General features: G+C 56.3%; 2 protein-coding genes across 6 annotated transcripts in view; one reads left to right on the top strand and one right to left on the bottom strand.

Annotated features, from left to right (window-relative positions):
* Positions 1-3: 3 nt before the first annotated feature.
* On the top strand, positions 4-8306 carry CTU2 (cytosolic thiouridylase subunit 2). Of its 5 annotated transcripts, none has more exons than XM_025042527.1 (15): positions 4-97; positions 820-907; positions 3227-3305; positions 3552-3611; positions 4350-4410; positions 5464-5573; positions 5770-6032; positions 6115-6250; positions 6454-6585; positions 7084-7175; positions 7295-7398; positions 7507-7654; positions 7778-7844; positions 7973-8031; positions 8125-8306. In XM_025042527.1, exons 2-15 carry the CDS (start codon positions 882-884, stop codon positions 8198-8200), a joined length of 1413 nt encoding a protein of 470 aa, XP_024898295.1. In that variant the 5' UTR covers positions 4-97; positions 820-881; the 3' UTR covers positions 8201-8306. The 5 variants fall into 5 exon arrangements, with proteins under 5 accessions (XP_024898295.1, XP_024898294.1, XP_006926817.1 ...); XM_025042526.1 differs by having other exon boundaries at positions 820-894; XM_006926755.3 differs by having other exon boundaries at positions 13-153; positions 820-894.
* The window catches only part of PIEZO1 (piezo type mechanosensitive ion channel component 1), a 64286-nt gene continuing 56585 nt past the window's right edge, over positions 8279-15979 (bottom strand). The window contains 20 exon segments of the mRNA XM_006927128.3: positions 8279-8849; positions 8932-9121; positions 9214-9293; positions 9370-9492; positions 9566-9738; positions 9838-9930; positions 10122-10310; positions 12040-12187; positions 12274-12432; positions 12576-12790; positions 12872-13019; positions 13110-13227; positions 13500-13800; positions 13997-14185; positions 14258-14516; positions 14608-14799; positions 14979-15085; positions 15280-15452; positions 15538-15594; positions 15669-15762. Coding sequence (XP_006927190.1) covers positions 8600-8849; positions 8932-9121; positions 9214-9293; positions 9370-9492; positions 9566-9738; positions 9838-9930; positions 10122-10310; positions 12040-12187; positions 12274-12432; positions 12576-12790; positions 12872-13019; positions 13110-13227; positions 13500-13800; positions 13997-14185; positions 14258-14516; positions 14608-14799; positions 14979-15085; positions 15280-15452; positions 15538-15594; positions 15669-15762 — 3258 coding nt within the window. The 3' untranslated portion in view covers positions 8279-8599.

A 15979-nucleotide genomic window follows, 5' to 3' on the forward strand; every position in this document is an offset into this window, starting at 1 on the left:
CGGCTCGGGCGACGGCGCGCGCGTGACGTTATCAGAGCGCGTCCCCACGCTGGTCCCTTCGCTGTCTGTCGCGCGATCCAGCACGGGTATGTGCCAGGTGGGTGAGGAGTTCGGCGAGCCAGCGCCCGAGGAGCTCCCGCGGCCGCGGTCTGGGTAAGAACTGGGCGCCGCACCCGCCTTTCCGGTTTCCGGCGACCCTGGCCGGCGGCGAACCTGGACCCGAGAGCCCGGCCGCACTTTGCTGCCAGTCCCGGGCGCCGCGCTCCGGGAAGCTCAGAGACCGCTGAGGCCGGGCCCAGGAGTCCTGGGGTCCCGGGTAGGGGCTGGACCTCGGTCCGCAGCACCTGGGGAGTGCCTGTCAAGCTGGTGGTGACCATCCCAGGGAGGGGCTTTCTCCACTCACTCGCACCTCAGATTCTTGCAGCCAGTGGGACTGCTCCACCGCTGATCATGCTGTCTTTACTAGAAGAGGAAATCGGCCTCCCTGCTGCTTCCACCCACTGGCTCCACGTCTCCCCTCTAGGGCCACACAGCAAGTTGTCTCTGCCAGCCTTGCAGAGATTGAGAGGTGGCCTTTATGTGCCTTCTGAGCCGGCTTTAACAAACTGAAATCCTCTAGGGCCACCCCCCCTTTTTTTTTTTACAAATTGGTAGTTTGGATAAGACACAAGCCCTGGTTTGTGTGTGTACAGCCTCCCACTTGACCTCTTCCATACACCAGCTTGGGGTGAGAAACAGGACACTGACTTTCCGAAGCCTGCTGGGAAGCGGGTGTATAATCTGTGGTCTTGCTCTCTCCCCCATCCCATGTCTCCAAAGCCGTGAGCTGAAGTGTATGAAGTGCAAGGACGTCCTGCCTGTGGTGGTGATCCGAGCAGGAGATGCCTTCTGCAGGTGAGGCCTGGAGGTGGGTAGAAGACCCTGGCAAATAGTCTTGCTTAGCAGCCAAGATTGCCTTAATTTCTGTGGCTTTATTTCTTGCATTTTAAAGCATTTAATAATTTTACTTTTGCTTCTAACATTGCTCCTGGAGACTGGCACTGGTGGGGAAGTATTGGTTTCTTGTGTGGGTACCATTCTCCCAGCATCCAACCGTGGATCAGGTGGCAGGAAGGTTTGTGATGGAGCTTATGGGGAGAGTTGGCAATGAGAGTGCATGAGGTGTAGGCAGGATGAGCATTTTAGGGCGGTTGGAACACATCTAGGGGTAGTTTGGAGCATCCTGGGATCTCAGACAGGTGCTCTGTGCAATGCCTGTTTTACTTGTGAGTGATAGGAGGATGGAAGGCAGGTCCAGCCTTTCTCCAGTTCTGGGGGTGGGGAGTGTCATTTGCAGAAGAGCAGAGACTTATTCCCAGAAGAGCCTGGGCACCAGCATGTTGTTTTTTCTGAAACTCTCTTGTGGCCCTGTCACATAGTCCTCAAATCTTAACTCTTCTGTAATCACTTTTACTAGATTCATAGCTCCAAGAGGGCAGGGCTGGTCTCGCATTTTATCCCTATTAATTCTTGGTGGCGTTGCATGCTTTGTATATCAAATGAACATTATTGAATGAGTGACGGGCTCACATCTTTAGATTAGTTTCCAAGAGTTTGGACTCTGCTTTCTAAAATGTTGCAAAAAAGAAACTGAAGGGACTGAGTAAATTGTTTTTTAAAAACTTTCTTGTCTGACCATCTTTTGGGAGTGTAGTAGACTTGGTATGTGCTTAGTAGAATGAGGTGTGTGCCACCAGGAAATACATTTTAAGTAGAGAAGCCACTGCTTTAATCACTTCAGAGCATCTAAAAGTGATGGTCATTCCAATCTGCTTAGAGAACTCCCTGAGAAGGGGAAGAGAGGCTGCAGTAGCTCTAGGCAGGACCAGCAGGGCTCCTTCTGGGCCCAGAGCCCCCTCTCCTACTTGCTCAGTCACAGGAAAAGTTGCGAAGCTGACTTTCCAGGTTGTAGGTTTTGGCAATCTAGACTTTGAGCTAGTTTCCTCAATGATTCTGAGGATCAGCATGTGTGGGAAACCCTGGCCTAACCCAGAGGGGGAATGTTCTTTTGGGAGCCTAGTGGGGCAGGGAGGACATGGAGTGGAGCAGCCACAGAGTGCTTCCCCCGCGCTCCCCCCACCATACACACACACTGAGCAGACAAAGTCAAGCATCCGTGTCTGGTCGGGGAGCCCCATCACACCCCAACCTTCTTGAGAGTCACTTCTTGTGGCTGGTCACCTGGGGTCCCTAGAGCTCCACATTTTGCTGTTAAACATTGAGTTGAGTTACCATCCTCAAAGGACCTGTGGGGTGTTTGGTCAGCCCCTCATAAGTGGGGATTGCTGTGGACACCAGGATGTCTGAGCAAGAAGAAGGGAGCAGACAGGAAGCGCAGCCTCGGGTGTGGGGCAGCTCTTGGGGCCGCATTGCCCTCTGCTTGGGATACTGCTCTTCACCCTGACTGCGTTCTGGGGTTGCCAGGGGAGCTTTAAAATGCAGATGCCTGGGTCTTGTCCTGATATACTCTGATGTAGTTGGCCAGAGTGATTCTAATGTGCAAAGTTAACAATCTCTGATCTAGTGAGCCTGAGAACCAGCCAAAAATTTTATCAAGAACACAGATCCCCAAGACCTGCCCTGGAAGTTCTGATCTATAGGTTTGGGGAAGAGCTCAGGACTCGATGTTTGCTGGGGCTTTTTGGGCATTTCTGGTCTGGGTGGGATCAGTGTGCTAGAGAGAGGCCTTCGTGGAGCTTCAGGATGCTGGGCCCCTGCAGCCCAGTCAGTGCTTTCCCCTTCACCCCAAGAGATGGTGCTTCTCCTCATGGTGGTCTCGGAAGGGGTCATCAACTCTGTTTAGGGGAGGATGGGGTAGTCTGGCCCTGCACATGCTTGGGTCCATCCATTCCGCCAGCTGGGCCTTTCTGAGTGTCTGCAGGTGGCACCCAGGCTCCTGTCCCCTCAGCCGTTGGTTCACACTGGTAAGGATTGTGGGGACAACTCAGGTGGGCCTCCCCATGTGGTATGAGGCTCATCCCAGCAGCCATAGCCAGCAAGAACCCCTTTACGCCAGCCTCTTGGTGGAGCCTCAATGTCAAGATGCTGGTTTTAAAGATGGAAGTTGGTACAAGAGGGAAAAGGTAACTAAGCAAGCATCAGGCTGCTGACCTGTGGGGCCAGCGTGAACGTGAAGGTTGGGTGGCCTGGGCAGTGTAGCTGCAGCCAGTGGTGGTTTGTGTTGCAGAGACTGTTTTAAGGTGTTCTATGTCCACAAGTTCAGAGCTGTGCTTGGGAAGAACCGATTGATCTTTCCGGGAGAGAAGGTAGAGTATGGGGTCATTTCTATGTGGGATCTCCAGCTGGGCAGCCCAGACCCCCAGGCCCTGATTCTCTGCCCCTACCACCCTTCCCACAGTTGGCTTGTCTCAGCTACATCCCACCAACCTCTCCCGCTGCCCTGCACCTTGGCTCTGAATATAGATCCATGGGGATGTCCATGGCAGTGGTCAGGGGGTGGGCAAGCTCACGTTGGAGATGCGGTAACCTCTAATAATGTTCCTTTTTTCCAGGTGCTCCTGGCATGGTCTGGGGGGCCTTCATCCAGCTCCATGGTCTGGCAGGTCCTTGAGGTGTGTCTCCACTCTGTCCTCCTGGGCCCAGGTTGCTGCCCCACCATGTTTGAGGGTGGGGGGTCAGCACTGAGGGGCTCTTGCTTGGAGATAGAGAGAATAGTCCACCCTGAACTGGGAATCTTGGAAGGTTCTCGGATGTTTACGTAAAAGGTGCACAAGCTGGAAGCTGCATCCAGAGTACCCAGCCACACATGGACCTTCCACACTCCTTGCAAGGGGTGCAGACTGGAGGGACTGGTGACGAGTCTGAGGCTATGGAGGGGTCTGTGCCCCAGCATGGTACATCTGCTCTCCCTTCACAGTCCCCTAAACCTGACCAGGTGTTGTGAGATAAGCGCCTACTCCCCCAGTTATTCGTCCAGCACCTGGCCCTACTCTTCTCTCTGAGCAGCGGTGACTCACTTTTATCCTGTTGCCCCTTTCCATGCTGAGCAGTCGGAGGGGCTTGGGTAGGGGGCATGGCAGGCCATGTAGAACCAGCTGCTTCTCAGGGCATTGCCAGGAGCAGGGACAGATTGGGGAGGGCAGTTTTACAAGGGGGAGTACAGATGTTCAGACTGGGCTGCTTTGAAGTGAGTCAGGATATACGGCCTCCCCGTGCAGCCTGTCTATTACAGATGGGAGTCACCACCCCTTCCCAGAGGGTACTCAGTCCAGATAGAGAATGGTGTCTGCAGGGAAACTGTCCTGTGGCTTCTGGCCGTGGTCTGAGGCCTTGTCCCTACCCCTCTCCAGGGTCTGAGTCGAGATTCTGCCAAAAGACTGCGTTTTGTGCCAGGGGTCGTGTACATCGATGGTATGTGTGGCCATTTCTCCTCCTAAGGCCGGGCCACTTTGGGTGGGCCCCCTGAAACAGCTGGCACGGTGCTCACACCAAGGTCCTGGTGGGGCATTCCTCTGGAGGCAGAGTGCACATGTCCAATAACAGCGGTCCCCAACCTTTTTGGCACCAGGGACTGGTTTTGTGGAAGACAGTTTTTCCATGGACCTGGGTGGGGGTATGGCAGGAGGATGGTTTCAGGATGATTCAAGTGCATTACATTTATTGTACACTTTATTATTACTACTACATTGTAACATGTAATGAAATAAAATACAACTCACCATAATGCAGAATCAGATGCCACCAGATGCAGCTGTACAATTGAAGTACATCAACTCGCCACTATAAAGCCTGCCACCAGATGCAGTTTGTCACTTGCCACTCACTGATATGGTTTTGATATGAGTCTGCAAGTACTTGATTTATTATGGTCTCTGTGCATTCAAACCTTTCTGCTAATGTTAATTTGTATTTGCAGCCTCTCCCCAGCGCTAGTATCACTGCCTCAGCTTCACCTCAGATCGTCAGGCATTAGATTCTCATAAGGAGCGTGCAGCCTAGCTCCTTCACATACACAGTTCACAAAAAGGTTCACGCTCCTGTGAGCTCACCTCCTCCTGTGCAGCCGGTTCCTAACAGGCCATGGACTGGTATCAGTCTGCAGCCTGGGGGTTGAGGATTCCTACAATAACAAACTACCACTGTTGTCTTAAGTCAGGCCTTCATCAGAGAGTCTGGTGGGATCGCCTACCTGGTCTTCTCTGTGAGTTGGCACTGAGTGAGACAGGCAATTCACTGTCCAAGGGGCCGGGATGCTAATCTGCTCTGCCCCTCCCCTTCCTTCCTCTCAGCCACTGCAGAGAACCCACTGCTCATTCTGAAAATGCTCCTCTAAGGAGGTCTGCAACATGTGGTTTCTACAGAAACTACCACCTCGAAGGATTTCTCCCATGATGTTGACCCTGTCGTGCCTGCCTGGGACTCTTCTCCTATAAGCCATGACTCCTTTTTGTTTGCCTGTTTCAGAGGGAGCAGTCTGTGGACAGAGTCCAGAGGATAGAGCCAAAACCCTGGCTGAAGTGAAGCTGATCCTGCAGACCGTTGGCTTCCCCTGGCACATTGTTGCTTTAGAAGAGGTGGGTAGACCTGTCTCTAAAAGAGGCCACTGGAGGTGCCTTCTGGAGTGTCCACAAGGAATGTTGTACCTACTTGTTGGGGCTAGCCTGTGGTCCTCTTGCCTGCACCTTTCCCCCTTCCCGTCCCCCTGTCCCAGTATGTACAGAGCTGGGCATGGGCGTCACACGATCTCCTCCACCCAACCTACCCTGCAAGGTGTTCAGTCTGCCGCCATCCGTGCTACGCTACTTTGCCCAGGAGCCTGTGGGGACCAAAGGAGCCTACAAGGTAGCCGTGGACAGTTTCCTCCAGCAGCAGCATGCACCAGCCCAGGGGGAGGAGCAGCAGAGCCAGCCTGGCACCCAGGACCCCCAGAGCCCAGCTGGGCCACCCACAGCTGCCCAGACTGAGGCTCTGTCCAGACTGTTTGACTCAGTGAAGACGCTGACAGCCAAGGAGGAGCTTCTGCAGACCTTGCGGTGAGCCCTCCTGCCCGCTGTGTCGTGGCCCTGCCCACCTGGGCCTGAAACTCCCTCTAAGGTCCCCTGCCCTGCTCTGCAGGACCCATTTGATCCTGCATGTGGCCCGGACCCACGGCTACTCCAAGGTGATGACGGGAGACAGCTGCACCCGCCTGGCTATCAAGCTCATGACTAGCCTAGCACTGGGGAGAGGAGCCTTCCTGGCCTGGGACACGGTACTCTGGGGCAGGCTGCCCGGGGGCCCCTCCTACCCTTACCCCTCAGGACTCTTCACTTGAAAGTAGTGTCATGTGAATCAGTCTTGGGGTCTCTCTAGTGGAGGGGGAAGTGTTACCCTCTGGCTGGCAGGGAAGGAGGGGGTCTATAAGCCTGTCTGCTAGGTGCAGTGAGGAACATTCTCCACACACCTCCCACCCAGGGCTTCTCAGACGAGCGACATGGCGACGTGGTGGTGGTACGGCCCATGCGTGACCACACGCTAAAGGAGGTCGCCTTCTACAACCGCCTGTTTGGTGTCCCGTCCGTCTTCACGCCGGCTATTGACACCAAGGTGAGCTACAGGGACAGGGCAGAGGTTGCTGGCATACCTCTGGCAGCCCAAGCTGTCCATACCAGCCCTCTGGCTTCAGTGCCTACCATTTGGTGCCATAGTGGAGTTCCTCTGTCCCCAGCATTTTTGGAGCATATCCAGGGCATCCTTTGAGTTGGAGGACATGCTGGTGCCCCTGTCCCTGGGAAGGCAAGGTGCCCAGCTGGGGGGTCATGGACATGGGGGAGGAGATGATGGGGGGCAAGATGACCTTTGTCAGGGACACATAAGTTTTTTTTTAACATAATTTAAATTTTAATAATGTCTGTTTAGCAACAGGGACACTTTAGAAGTGTGTGCCCTGGCTTACTCCATTCCCAGCATGGCAGATTGTCAAGGGCTGACAGCATGGAGAAACCCATGGCCCCTATTCCAGGTGGCCCCTTGACCAGGCCTGGAGCCTGCCTTGCCTCTCTGTATCGGAGCCACTCCTGTAGCCCCCCATATGATTGTCCCTAGGCCTCCGAAAAGGCCAGCATCCACCGGCTGATGGAAGCCTTTATGCTCAGGCTGCAGGCCCAGTTCCCTTCCACAGTCAGCACTGTGTACAGGTGTGTGTGTATGCCTGGGGTAGGGGTGGGAGCGGTGGGCACTGAGCTTACCACCCCAGGGCATGGGCAAGGCCTCAGCCAACCGATGATGCCTCTGTGCCCTGTCTTCATGCCCCCAGAACGAGTGAGAAGCTGGTCAAGGCCCCCAGGGACAGTGGCGCTGCTGGTCCCCTAGGCCCTCGCTGCCTGCTCTGCATGTGCACTCTGGACATCGATACTGCTGGTCTGTGCTGTCTCCTTAGGGTGCTTGGGTGGAGGGAGAGGGGCACCAGTAAGTGGGTGTTGGGGTTCAACAGCCCCTGAGGTGCCCTCAGCTCATTTCTGCTTTCAGATAGTGCCACAGCTTTTGGAGCACAGACCTCACATCTCTCCCAGACGCAGCCCCCAACCTCACCAGCTGAGACACCCACAGCACCCTGCTGTTCTGCAGGGGTGGGCAGGACCCAGGGCTGTTGCCAGGGGGCTGGGCCCTGTGGGAGGTGAGTCCCTTCCCTGACCCATCCCACCTCATGGCTGGTCCCTTGCAGCTACACAGAGGGTGGTGGTACAACCTGGGACCAAGCCCTTGGGCAGGGCACACAGGTCTAGCTCTGCTCTCGCAGGAAGGACCCCCGAGGCCATGTCATCGAGCAGCTGTGTTACGGCTGCCGTGTGAATATGAAAGATTTGGTGAGTAGGCGCCTGCCCTGTGTTGGTGATAGGGGAAGCCATCTCACTCTTGGGGGTGAGGGGGCGGGTGGGCACTGGCTCAGCTTAGTGCCCCGCAGCCGTTCGCCCATGCTGGCTTTCCGTTGCAGCCTTCCCTGGACCCCCTGCCACCCTACATCCTGGCTGAGGCCCAGCTCCGCAGCCAGAGGTACCAGTGCCTACTGTGCTGGGGGTGCCCTTGGAGGGGGGCCTCTGGGCATGAGTACCTTCAGGCTAATTTCCACTGTGTGGCTTCCCCTAGGGCCTGGGTCTCACAGGAGATCCAGGAGTATCTCATTGAAGACAGCGATGACGAGGTGCACACTGGTGAGAGTTGAGCCTGAGGATGCACACCCAGGGTCACCCTGCTGGGACCTCTGCCATGCAAGGACAGGCAGGCAGCATGTGATTGTCCATTTGTATAAATAAAAATGTTTTTAATTAGAAAAATCTACAGTACGCGTGGGGGAGGGAGGGCTGGGCCCCCTGGCCCAGTGTGGCTGGCTGTGGGCTACACTGGGCCCAGCAGGGACGACGGGAAAGGACAGCAGTCCTGTGCTGGGCCACAGAGGGGCCACAGCTTCCTTCTGACAGCAGCATCAGGGTTCAGTGGGCCAGGAGGACATGTCACAGCTGGTGGCCTTAGACTGGGGTATCTGCTCTGGTGGCCCGAGGAGTACCACCCTCCTGCCTGCTGGGCTGGCTCCTTTATTCACGGTGCACGAGGAGCCCAGCTCCTACTCCTTCTCGCGAGTCCACTTGATCATGGTCTCCGGTGAGCGGTACAGGAAGATGAGTTTGGCATATAGCTCCTCTTCTAGCTCTAGCTCCCGTGTCTCCCGCACCAGGAAGATGTCCTGGCAGAGCTTGAGGATGCGGTCCACACATGGCAGCTCCTCGAACATGATGGAGTGTGAGATCTCACCAAAGAAGTCACGCACAAGCTTGCCAATGACCAGCACAAAGGACACGTAGAGTCCCATGATCCTGTCAGGCAGGGGCGGATGAGTCCTGGGGACTGTTGCCCACAGCCACCCCCCAGGCCACATGTCACATACCACATACTCACCCGTAGCCAGCCAAGAAGCCCAGGCTGGGTGGGCTGACCTTGTCGCTGAAGATGACCATTGGCAGCAGGTTGCAGTCAGCCTGGCAGTCCTGCAGCTCGATGACCCACCACTCAAGGAAGCCAGCAGCCCCTGAGCCCACATGCTCCCTCCGCAGCTGGATGCGCACACCAAGGTAGTCAGCCTCCTCATCTGCATCAGGGCCATGAGATAGTAAGGGCCACCACCCTCTTCTGGTGTGGAGGCCACAGCCAGCAACCTCCCCGCCACCCACACACACTCACTGGGCTGCAGCTGCTTCACGGGGTTGGCTTCAGGCCCATTGGGGGCACGGATGTACTTGGGGAAGAGGTTGGGGATGACCCTGTGGGGAGGAGTCCAGTGGGTCAGCCCTGGCCCTGCCCTCCTGGTGCCCCAATGTCCCCCGGGCCCCCACTCACACTGACTGGTCTGAGGTACCCTCCAGCAGGCTGGCCAGCTGCCGCCGTTCAGTACTATTGGGGGCCAGGTCTAGGGTGTGCTTCTCGTTGGTGTATTCCACAGTGCCGCCCTTGGCCAGGTCCCTGTAGGCAGGGGTACAGCATGACCCTCCATGGGGTACAACCCACCCAGGCCCCGCCCAAGCCCAGAACATACCTCTGGAAGTTCCAGGTGAAGCGCAGGGTGATGTCAGCAGTGCCATTGTACAACTCCCGCTTCATCTGGGCCCGGCTTGGCGGGCTGATGCGCCACAGTGCCCCAGAGCTGCCCTCAATCTGTGCTGTAACGATGTCCTCAGGGCTGTATTGGCTGATGAACTGCATGGCCAGCTGGGTACAAGATGGCACCTCAGTGGGGTGTGGCCAGGCCACCCTCCCTCCAAGCCGTCCCCTCCCTTGCCAGGAAGATGCAGCATGGGGGTTGCTCACCGGCTGGGGGTCAAACTGCTTGCACAGCTCTTCGTAGGCCTGGTGTGTGAAGGGCACGATGGATGGCTGCTGGGCACTCATGGTGAACAGGGGCTGGGGATGGGAACAGTGACGTGATGCCAGGGGTGCCAGATGACCAGCACCCAGGCCCAGCTCTAAACCGTCCATGAGGATGAGAAAGCGGAGGAATGGGGTTTGGGTCTGCTTGGCCAGAGCCCCTAGTGTGCGCATAGAGCTTGCACCTGCACTGCTTCCCCTGGTTGGAGCAGAAGGTGGCTGCTCACCTCGTAGCCGCCCAGCTTGAGGGTGACAGTGACATCAATGGGTTGGTTGACCACGCCGACAACAGAGCGCACCAGGGACATGAAGAGCAGTGGGAACCAGATAATAGCCACGAGGAACAGGATGATGAGGCCACCCATGCCATACTTAACAATCTTCTTCTTCTTCTGCCCCTTGGGCTGCGGGTATTTCTGGTGGGAGGGCGCATGGGTCACTTGCTCAGCTCTGCCTTCCTCCTGCCCTGCCTTGTGCAGGCCTCCATCCCTGTTCCTTGGCCACAAGCACTATCCCAGAGCTCTCCCTCCCTGCTGCTCCCGGAGGCGTCCTCCATGCCCTGCCCCTCCTGTCCTCAAGGCCATGGTCTTGGGCTCAGCCAGTGGCCTCATAAAGTCAAATTTTGACTGAATATCCAAACTGACCGAAGAGCTATCACAGTTAAGACTGTGTAGTGCAGCACAGGACAGAGATTGACAGAAAGATCGAGGGCCCAGAAACAAACCCACACATGGAAACAAGGCTGCCAATCACTCAGTGGGGGAAAGGACAATCTTCAACAAATGGTGCTGGGACAGTTGAATATCACATGCAAAAAGATGAAGGTGGATCCTTATCTAACGCTGTATACAAAAATTAACTCAAACGTAAGACCTAAATCAATGAACTCTTACAGGCAAATATTTGTTACCTTATATTTGGCAAAAGATTCTCATCTAAAATGAAAAGTATGAGCAACAAAAAAAATTAAACTGCTTAAACAAAAAAAATTAAAATACTTTTGTGCTTCAGAGGACATCAACGAGAAAGAAAAAAAACAGAATGGGAGAAAATATCTATGAATCATATCTAATCAGAATCAAGTATCTAGAATATCTATGAATCTCTTTCAACCCAATAAAAGACAAAAACAAGGAAAAAAATGAGCAAAGCTGCTGAACAGACATTTCTTCAAAGAAGGATGGACATGGTCAACAAGCACAGGAAAAGATGCTCAATGTCATTAGACAATAGGGAAATGCAAATCGAAACCACATGATGGATAAAAGAAAAAAGACAATAGCAAGTGTTGATGAGATGTGGAAGGGATTGGTGGGACTCTGATACGGTGCAGTCACTGGATGTCCATAGCAGCATTTTTTATAATAAAACAAACCCAGATATCCAACACTTGGAACAGTTGGATAAACAAAAGGTAGCACATCCACACAATGGAACGCTACGAAACCTTAAAAAGAAACGAAGTTCTAACACAGGCTGCAACATGGACGAACCTTGATAACATGCTGAGTGAAAGAAGCCAGCCACGAAAGGCCACATATTATGTGATTTCATTTATATGAAATTTCCAGAACAGGCCAATCTATACAGAAAGTAGGTGGTGGCTCCCAGGAACTGAGTAATGAGGGGAATGGAGAGTGACTGCTAATGGATACGGGGCTTTTTTTTTTCTTTTGGAGTGATGAGCATATTCTAAAATTGACTGTGATGATGGTTGCACAACTTTAAATGTACTAGAAAGTACCAAATCTTGTGGTATGTGAATCATCCTACAATAAAGCTCCTAAAAAAAGAAAATTTCACGTAACATAGCGATGCCTCTTCCACTGGGCATTTGCTCAGGCCATTGTGCCAAATTTCACGTAACATAGCGATGCCTCTTCCACTGGGCATTTGCTCAGGCCATTGTGCCAACTGCCTCCTCCCTGACAGGGTCAAGTTCTCTCTAAGAAGCTGCTTCTGGCCACATAAAAGAGTTCTAGAAATGCTCTATGGCTTTTGGTGGCCTTCTGGCCTCATGTTAATGTGGGCTGTGAACCTGGGGAGGGGTTGAGTCACTAGCACTGTCTGGTTTTTGCAGCATCCATCTGCCCCAATCGGGAGTGACTAGTGTCACCTCGCTACTCCCACCGTGGGCCCAGGCACCTTTTCTGTCTCTCGGCTGCACTTGATGATGAAGATGTTGGCATAAATGTCCTCCACACACATCCAGTTGGACAGGGACAGCGTGGTGTCTGTCCATACCCAGTCCATCACAGCCCGCAGCTCCACCAGGAATGGCACCAGCCGGAACCTGCCCGAGGCCAGCGGACCCATCAGGAGGGCCTGAGGGAGGACAGCCTCGCTCCTCCACCCTCTCCTAGGCTGACCCAAACTCACCCCTGGAAGAGGAAGAGGTTGAGGTGGTTGTACTTCTTGGTGAGGAAGTTGCCAAGGATGCGGGTGGGGTAGCCACAGCGGATCTGGTAGGCGGATAGGGCGAAGTAGATGCACTTCACGAAGTACCAGAGTTGGGCCACTGTGTTCTGTCTGAACATCCTGAGTAGGACAAGAAGCTCAGGTGAGGGCACCCCACCTGAGTTACGCAGCTGGAGCCTCAAAGTCCCCAGACCCAGCCTCGGCTCTGCCAGGTACTGAAAAGCACACCTCTGCAGGGCAGGGCCCAAGCCCCCAGCACCCACCTTTCGGTGACAGCAGGTAGGATGAAGAACATCCAGAAGTGGATGGCCAGCACCAGGATGACCTGGAAGGCCAGCTTGCCCAGCACGGTCTTGCGTAGGTAGAGGGCACGGTCAATGACCATGGTTCCAAACTGGATCAGCAGCATAACCAGGAAGGCCTCAGGCACTTGGTCGTCTGACAGGGAGGATGTGATGTCCGTAGCCGCTGAGTGCTTCTGTGGCCGGGAGAGTAGAGGTCAGGGGGAGCTGGGGTGGCTGCTGGGCTCTGCTCACTGGGGTCCCTGAGCCCAGCTCACCCCAAAGGCCCAGAAGCCAAAGATGATGATGATGAAGTCGACGACATCAGCCAGGAACATGAGAGCATAGACATCGGTGGCTGCACGGTACTTGGTGTGCAGGATGTCATGGAAGAAGCGTCGCAGGGGCCGGTACACGCTCTGGGCCCTGAGCGGGAGTGGAGTAGGGATCAGCTTGGTACCACTTGGTTCCTCCCACCCGTCCCTGGCTGGGGCCACTCCCAGGCTGGTCACTCACAGGGAGAGGCAGAAGGTCTGCAGCCAGATCCTAACCGCCCTCACTTTTTCCCGGGCGCGACTCCGCTTCTTCTCTTTCTGAGAGGCAGCTGCCTCTTCCTTGTCCTCGGCCTCGGATTCTGTGGGGGAGCAGCCACCACTGATGGAAGGCCACAGGGGATTTGACCTAGCCCAGCTCCTGACCACCCTGAGAGCCCCCCAAGGGGCTGCTATCACCCCATTTCACAGAACAGCAGACTGAGTACAGGGCCCTCCCAGGGTCACCAGCAATGGGTCAGCTGGGGCTGTGCCCTCTGGACACAGAGGGCATGGTTGGAATGTGGCTGGGGCGGCAGCTCCAGCGTGGGAACTGGGTGGGCTGAGGTGCTTGTGGGTGGATAGAGCTGTGTACCAATGGCTGCTGGTCCCCTGGGTTCTACGTTCTCCTTCCTCCTCCTGAAACGCAGACTGATGCGCCTCCTGTCTCGGGGCTTGAGCTCCTCTGGCCGCTCCGGGGGCCCATCCCTCACTTCCATCTGGCTATCATCCTCAGTGGCAGCTCTGGCCACCCCTGGCTCCTCCTGGGGCCCTGTGTCCGCCTTGGTCTGGAGTTCCAGCAGAGCTGGCTCCTCCTCAGGCCCCTTCTCCTTTTCACGGCCCCCATCATGCTCCTTGGAAAGCGAGTCTTCTTCATGGTCCCAGAGGCCATAGCACTGTGGAGGAAGCATGAGAGGGAGGGTGGCGAGGAGGCCGGCATGGCCTCACGAAGCAGCTCTAGTGCAGGACAGGCAAGATGGCCAGGCCTACCCCAGGGCCCACAGTGTCCAGCCTCACCTCCTAGAACAAAACGGCTCAGGCTGGGGGTGATGGGAGGTGCTGAAAGGTACCTGCCCACTGCCTGCCACTCACCAGCAACTGGGAGCGGTGGAAGAAGAGAGCCATGAGCTGCACCAGGTCATACTTGATATAGCCTTCGACCTTCTCCAGGCCCAGGATGCGTGGTGGGAAGTAGGGCTTATTCTCGTTGCGCCGAAGCACCGTGTGGCTGTTCCAGGGGAAGAAGCCAAACTGGAACAGGTACTTAGTAACCACTGTAACCTGCAGGGAAGAGGGGCTTAGCAGGGCAGGGCCAGCCTCCACCCCTACCTCCCCGCTCCTGCTACTGCCTACTTCAGTGAAGATGATGGCCGTCATCCAGAAGCGCTTGCTGGGCCGAGGGATGGACAGCATGGCCCACAGGAAGACCAGCACAGGCAGCACAAGGGAGGCAGCTGAGGCAGTGACCATATGGTTGAGAATGATGACGAAGTAGCAGAGCAGCTCCGAGTGGGCAGCCACGCATTGGTACATGGCCTGCAGCAGCCGCAGCACTCGGCCCTGCCTAGCCTCAAACTGCTCAGCCTCCTCCAGCTCTGGGATTCGTAGGCACCTGCAAGGACCACACTCAGGCAGGTTATAACCCCCAGCCCAGGCCCACCTTCCCTGCCCCAACCTGCCCCCCACCCACCACCCCTTCAAACCTGTCAAGGAGCAGCTCACTGGCTGTGCGTGTCCGGGTTCGAGTGCTGACAGGAAGCTCCTGGGAGCCGCGCAAGGAGGCTCCAGGCTCGGTGACCATCTCCTCACTGCCACTGCGGGTATTGTAGCCAGTGCTCAGGGGGCTGCTGGTGTCCTCGGGTGTGCGGCTCTGTGGCTCCTCAGCCCCCAGCCCACTGTGGAATGGGAGGCTGGTCAGAGGTGGCAGGAGGGCCTCAAGGTCCCTGGTGGACAAGGGGCTGGGAGGCTATGTGCCCCTGAGTGCAGTGGCTTGGGCAGCCCTGGCTCTGGGCCCGAGAGCAGGGAGATGGGGTAGGTCCTGACTCCCGCCTGAGCCCCTGTGGCCCATACCTACCTCGATGCGGTGCTGGGTGCATCGCGGGCCTCTGAGGGGCCTGTTGGCGTGGCCTCGGCTTCACTTGAGTACAGCTGGTCAAGCACGCCCCGGTGCACCTCTCCACCCTTCAGGGCACACGAGGAGGCTCAGGGCAGTGGAGGTGGTCCCAGCTCTGCTCCATTCCCCAGCATGGGAGAGGCGGGGGCAGGGGCATAGGGGTCAGGTGGTGGGGACAGGGGCATGCACAGGGGCAGGGTCATGTGGAAGGGCATGGTCGTGGGTTGGGAGTATGATGGGGTTGAGGCATGGTGGCACCCACCCTGAGCAGCTCCTGTGTGAGCAGGTAGCGCTCAGCGCGCAGCACGTCACTCATGGCTCTGTGGTGCTGTGTGAAGGTGTGTAGCCAGCGTGTCAGCTCATCCACCAGCGCCTGTCCCAGTACCCACAGGAACTGCATGGTGCTCAGCACCCGCTGCATCATGTGGCTACGGCCTGCAGGGAGAGGGGTTGGCAGGAGGATGCTGGAGAGGCAGCCAGTGAGAGACCCCCAACCCCCAGGCCCCTGGGGCCTACACACCTGCTACCTCGTCCTCTGGGCCCTCTGCCAACTCCTCCTCCAGGCCCGGGCCGCCTCCTGGGCATAAGGATGCTGGTCAGTGCCTTGCTGTCCTGTATCTCCTCCCTCCATCCACACTCGGCCTGACTCACCCACAGGCAGTTGCTGCGTCTGTTCCTGTGCCTGCTCCTGCCGCTGCCGCCTCAACACCGTCTGGGCATTGGTCACCCACGCCTGGTATGCCATCTGCAGGCCAGGGCCTCGGGGTTAGCACCCTGCCTCCCCGACAATTAAGGCTCATTGCGCCCACATCTGAGCTCCAGAGGAGGAGGAGCCGGGGATCAGATGGCCCAGCTAGTGACCTTCAGCCTGAGCCCGGGCAGGATATGCGCGTCGGGGGAATGCTCTGCACCAGGCCCACCCCGCACATCACAGCACCTGGGCCCCATGAGCATCGTGGGGA

Source organism: Pteropus alecto, unplaced genomic scaffold, assembly GCF_000325575.1.
Source record: "Pteropus alecto unplaced genomic scaffold, ASM32557v1 scaffold7, whole genome shotgun sequence".
NCBI lineage: Eukaryota > Metazoa > Chordata > Mammalia > Chiroptera > Pteropodidae > Pteropus > Pteropus alecto.

Excerpts from the sequence above, each read along its gene's own strand:
- CTU2 (XM_006926755.3), top strand. The coding sequence starts at position 89 with ATGTGCCAGGTGGGTGAGGAGTTCGGCGAGCCAGCGCCCGAGGAGCTC. Across the intron at positions 895-3,226 it reads GCAGGAGATGCCTTCTGCAG|AGACTGTTTTAAGGTGTTCT; the intron begins GTGAGGCCTGGA and ends TTTGTGTTGCAG. Across the intron at positions 6,033-6,114 it reads GAGCTTCTGCAGACCTTGCG|GACCCATTTGATCCTGCATG; the intron begins GTGAGCCCTCCT and ends CCTGCTCTGCAG.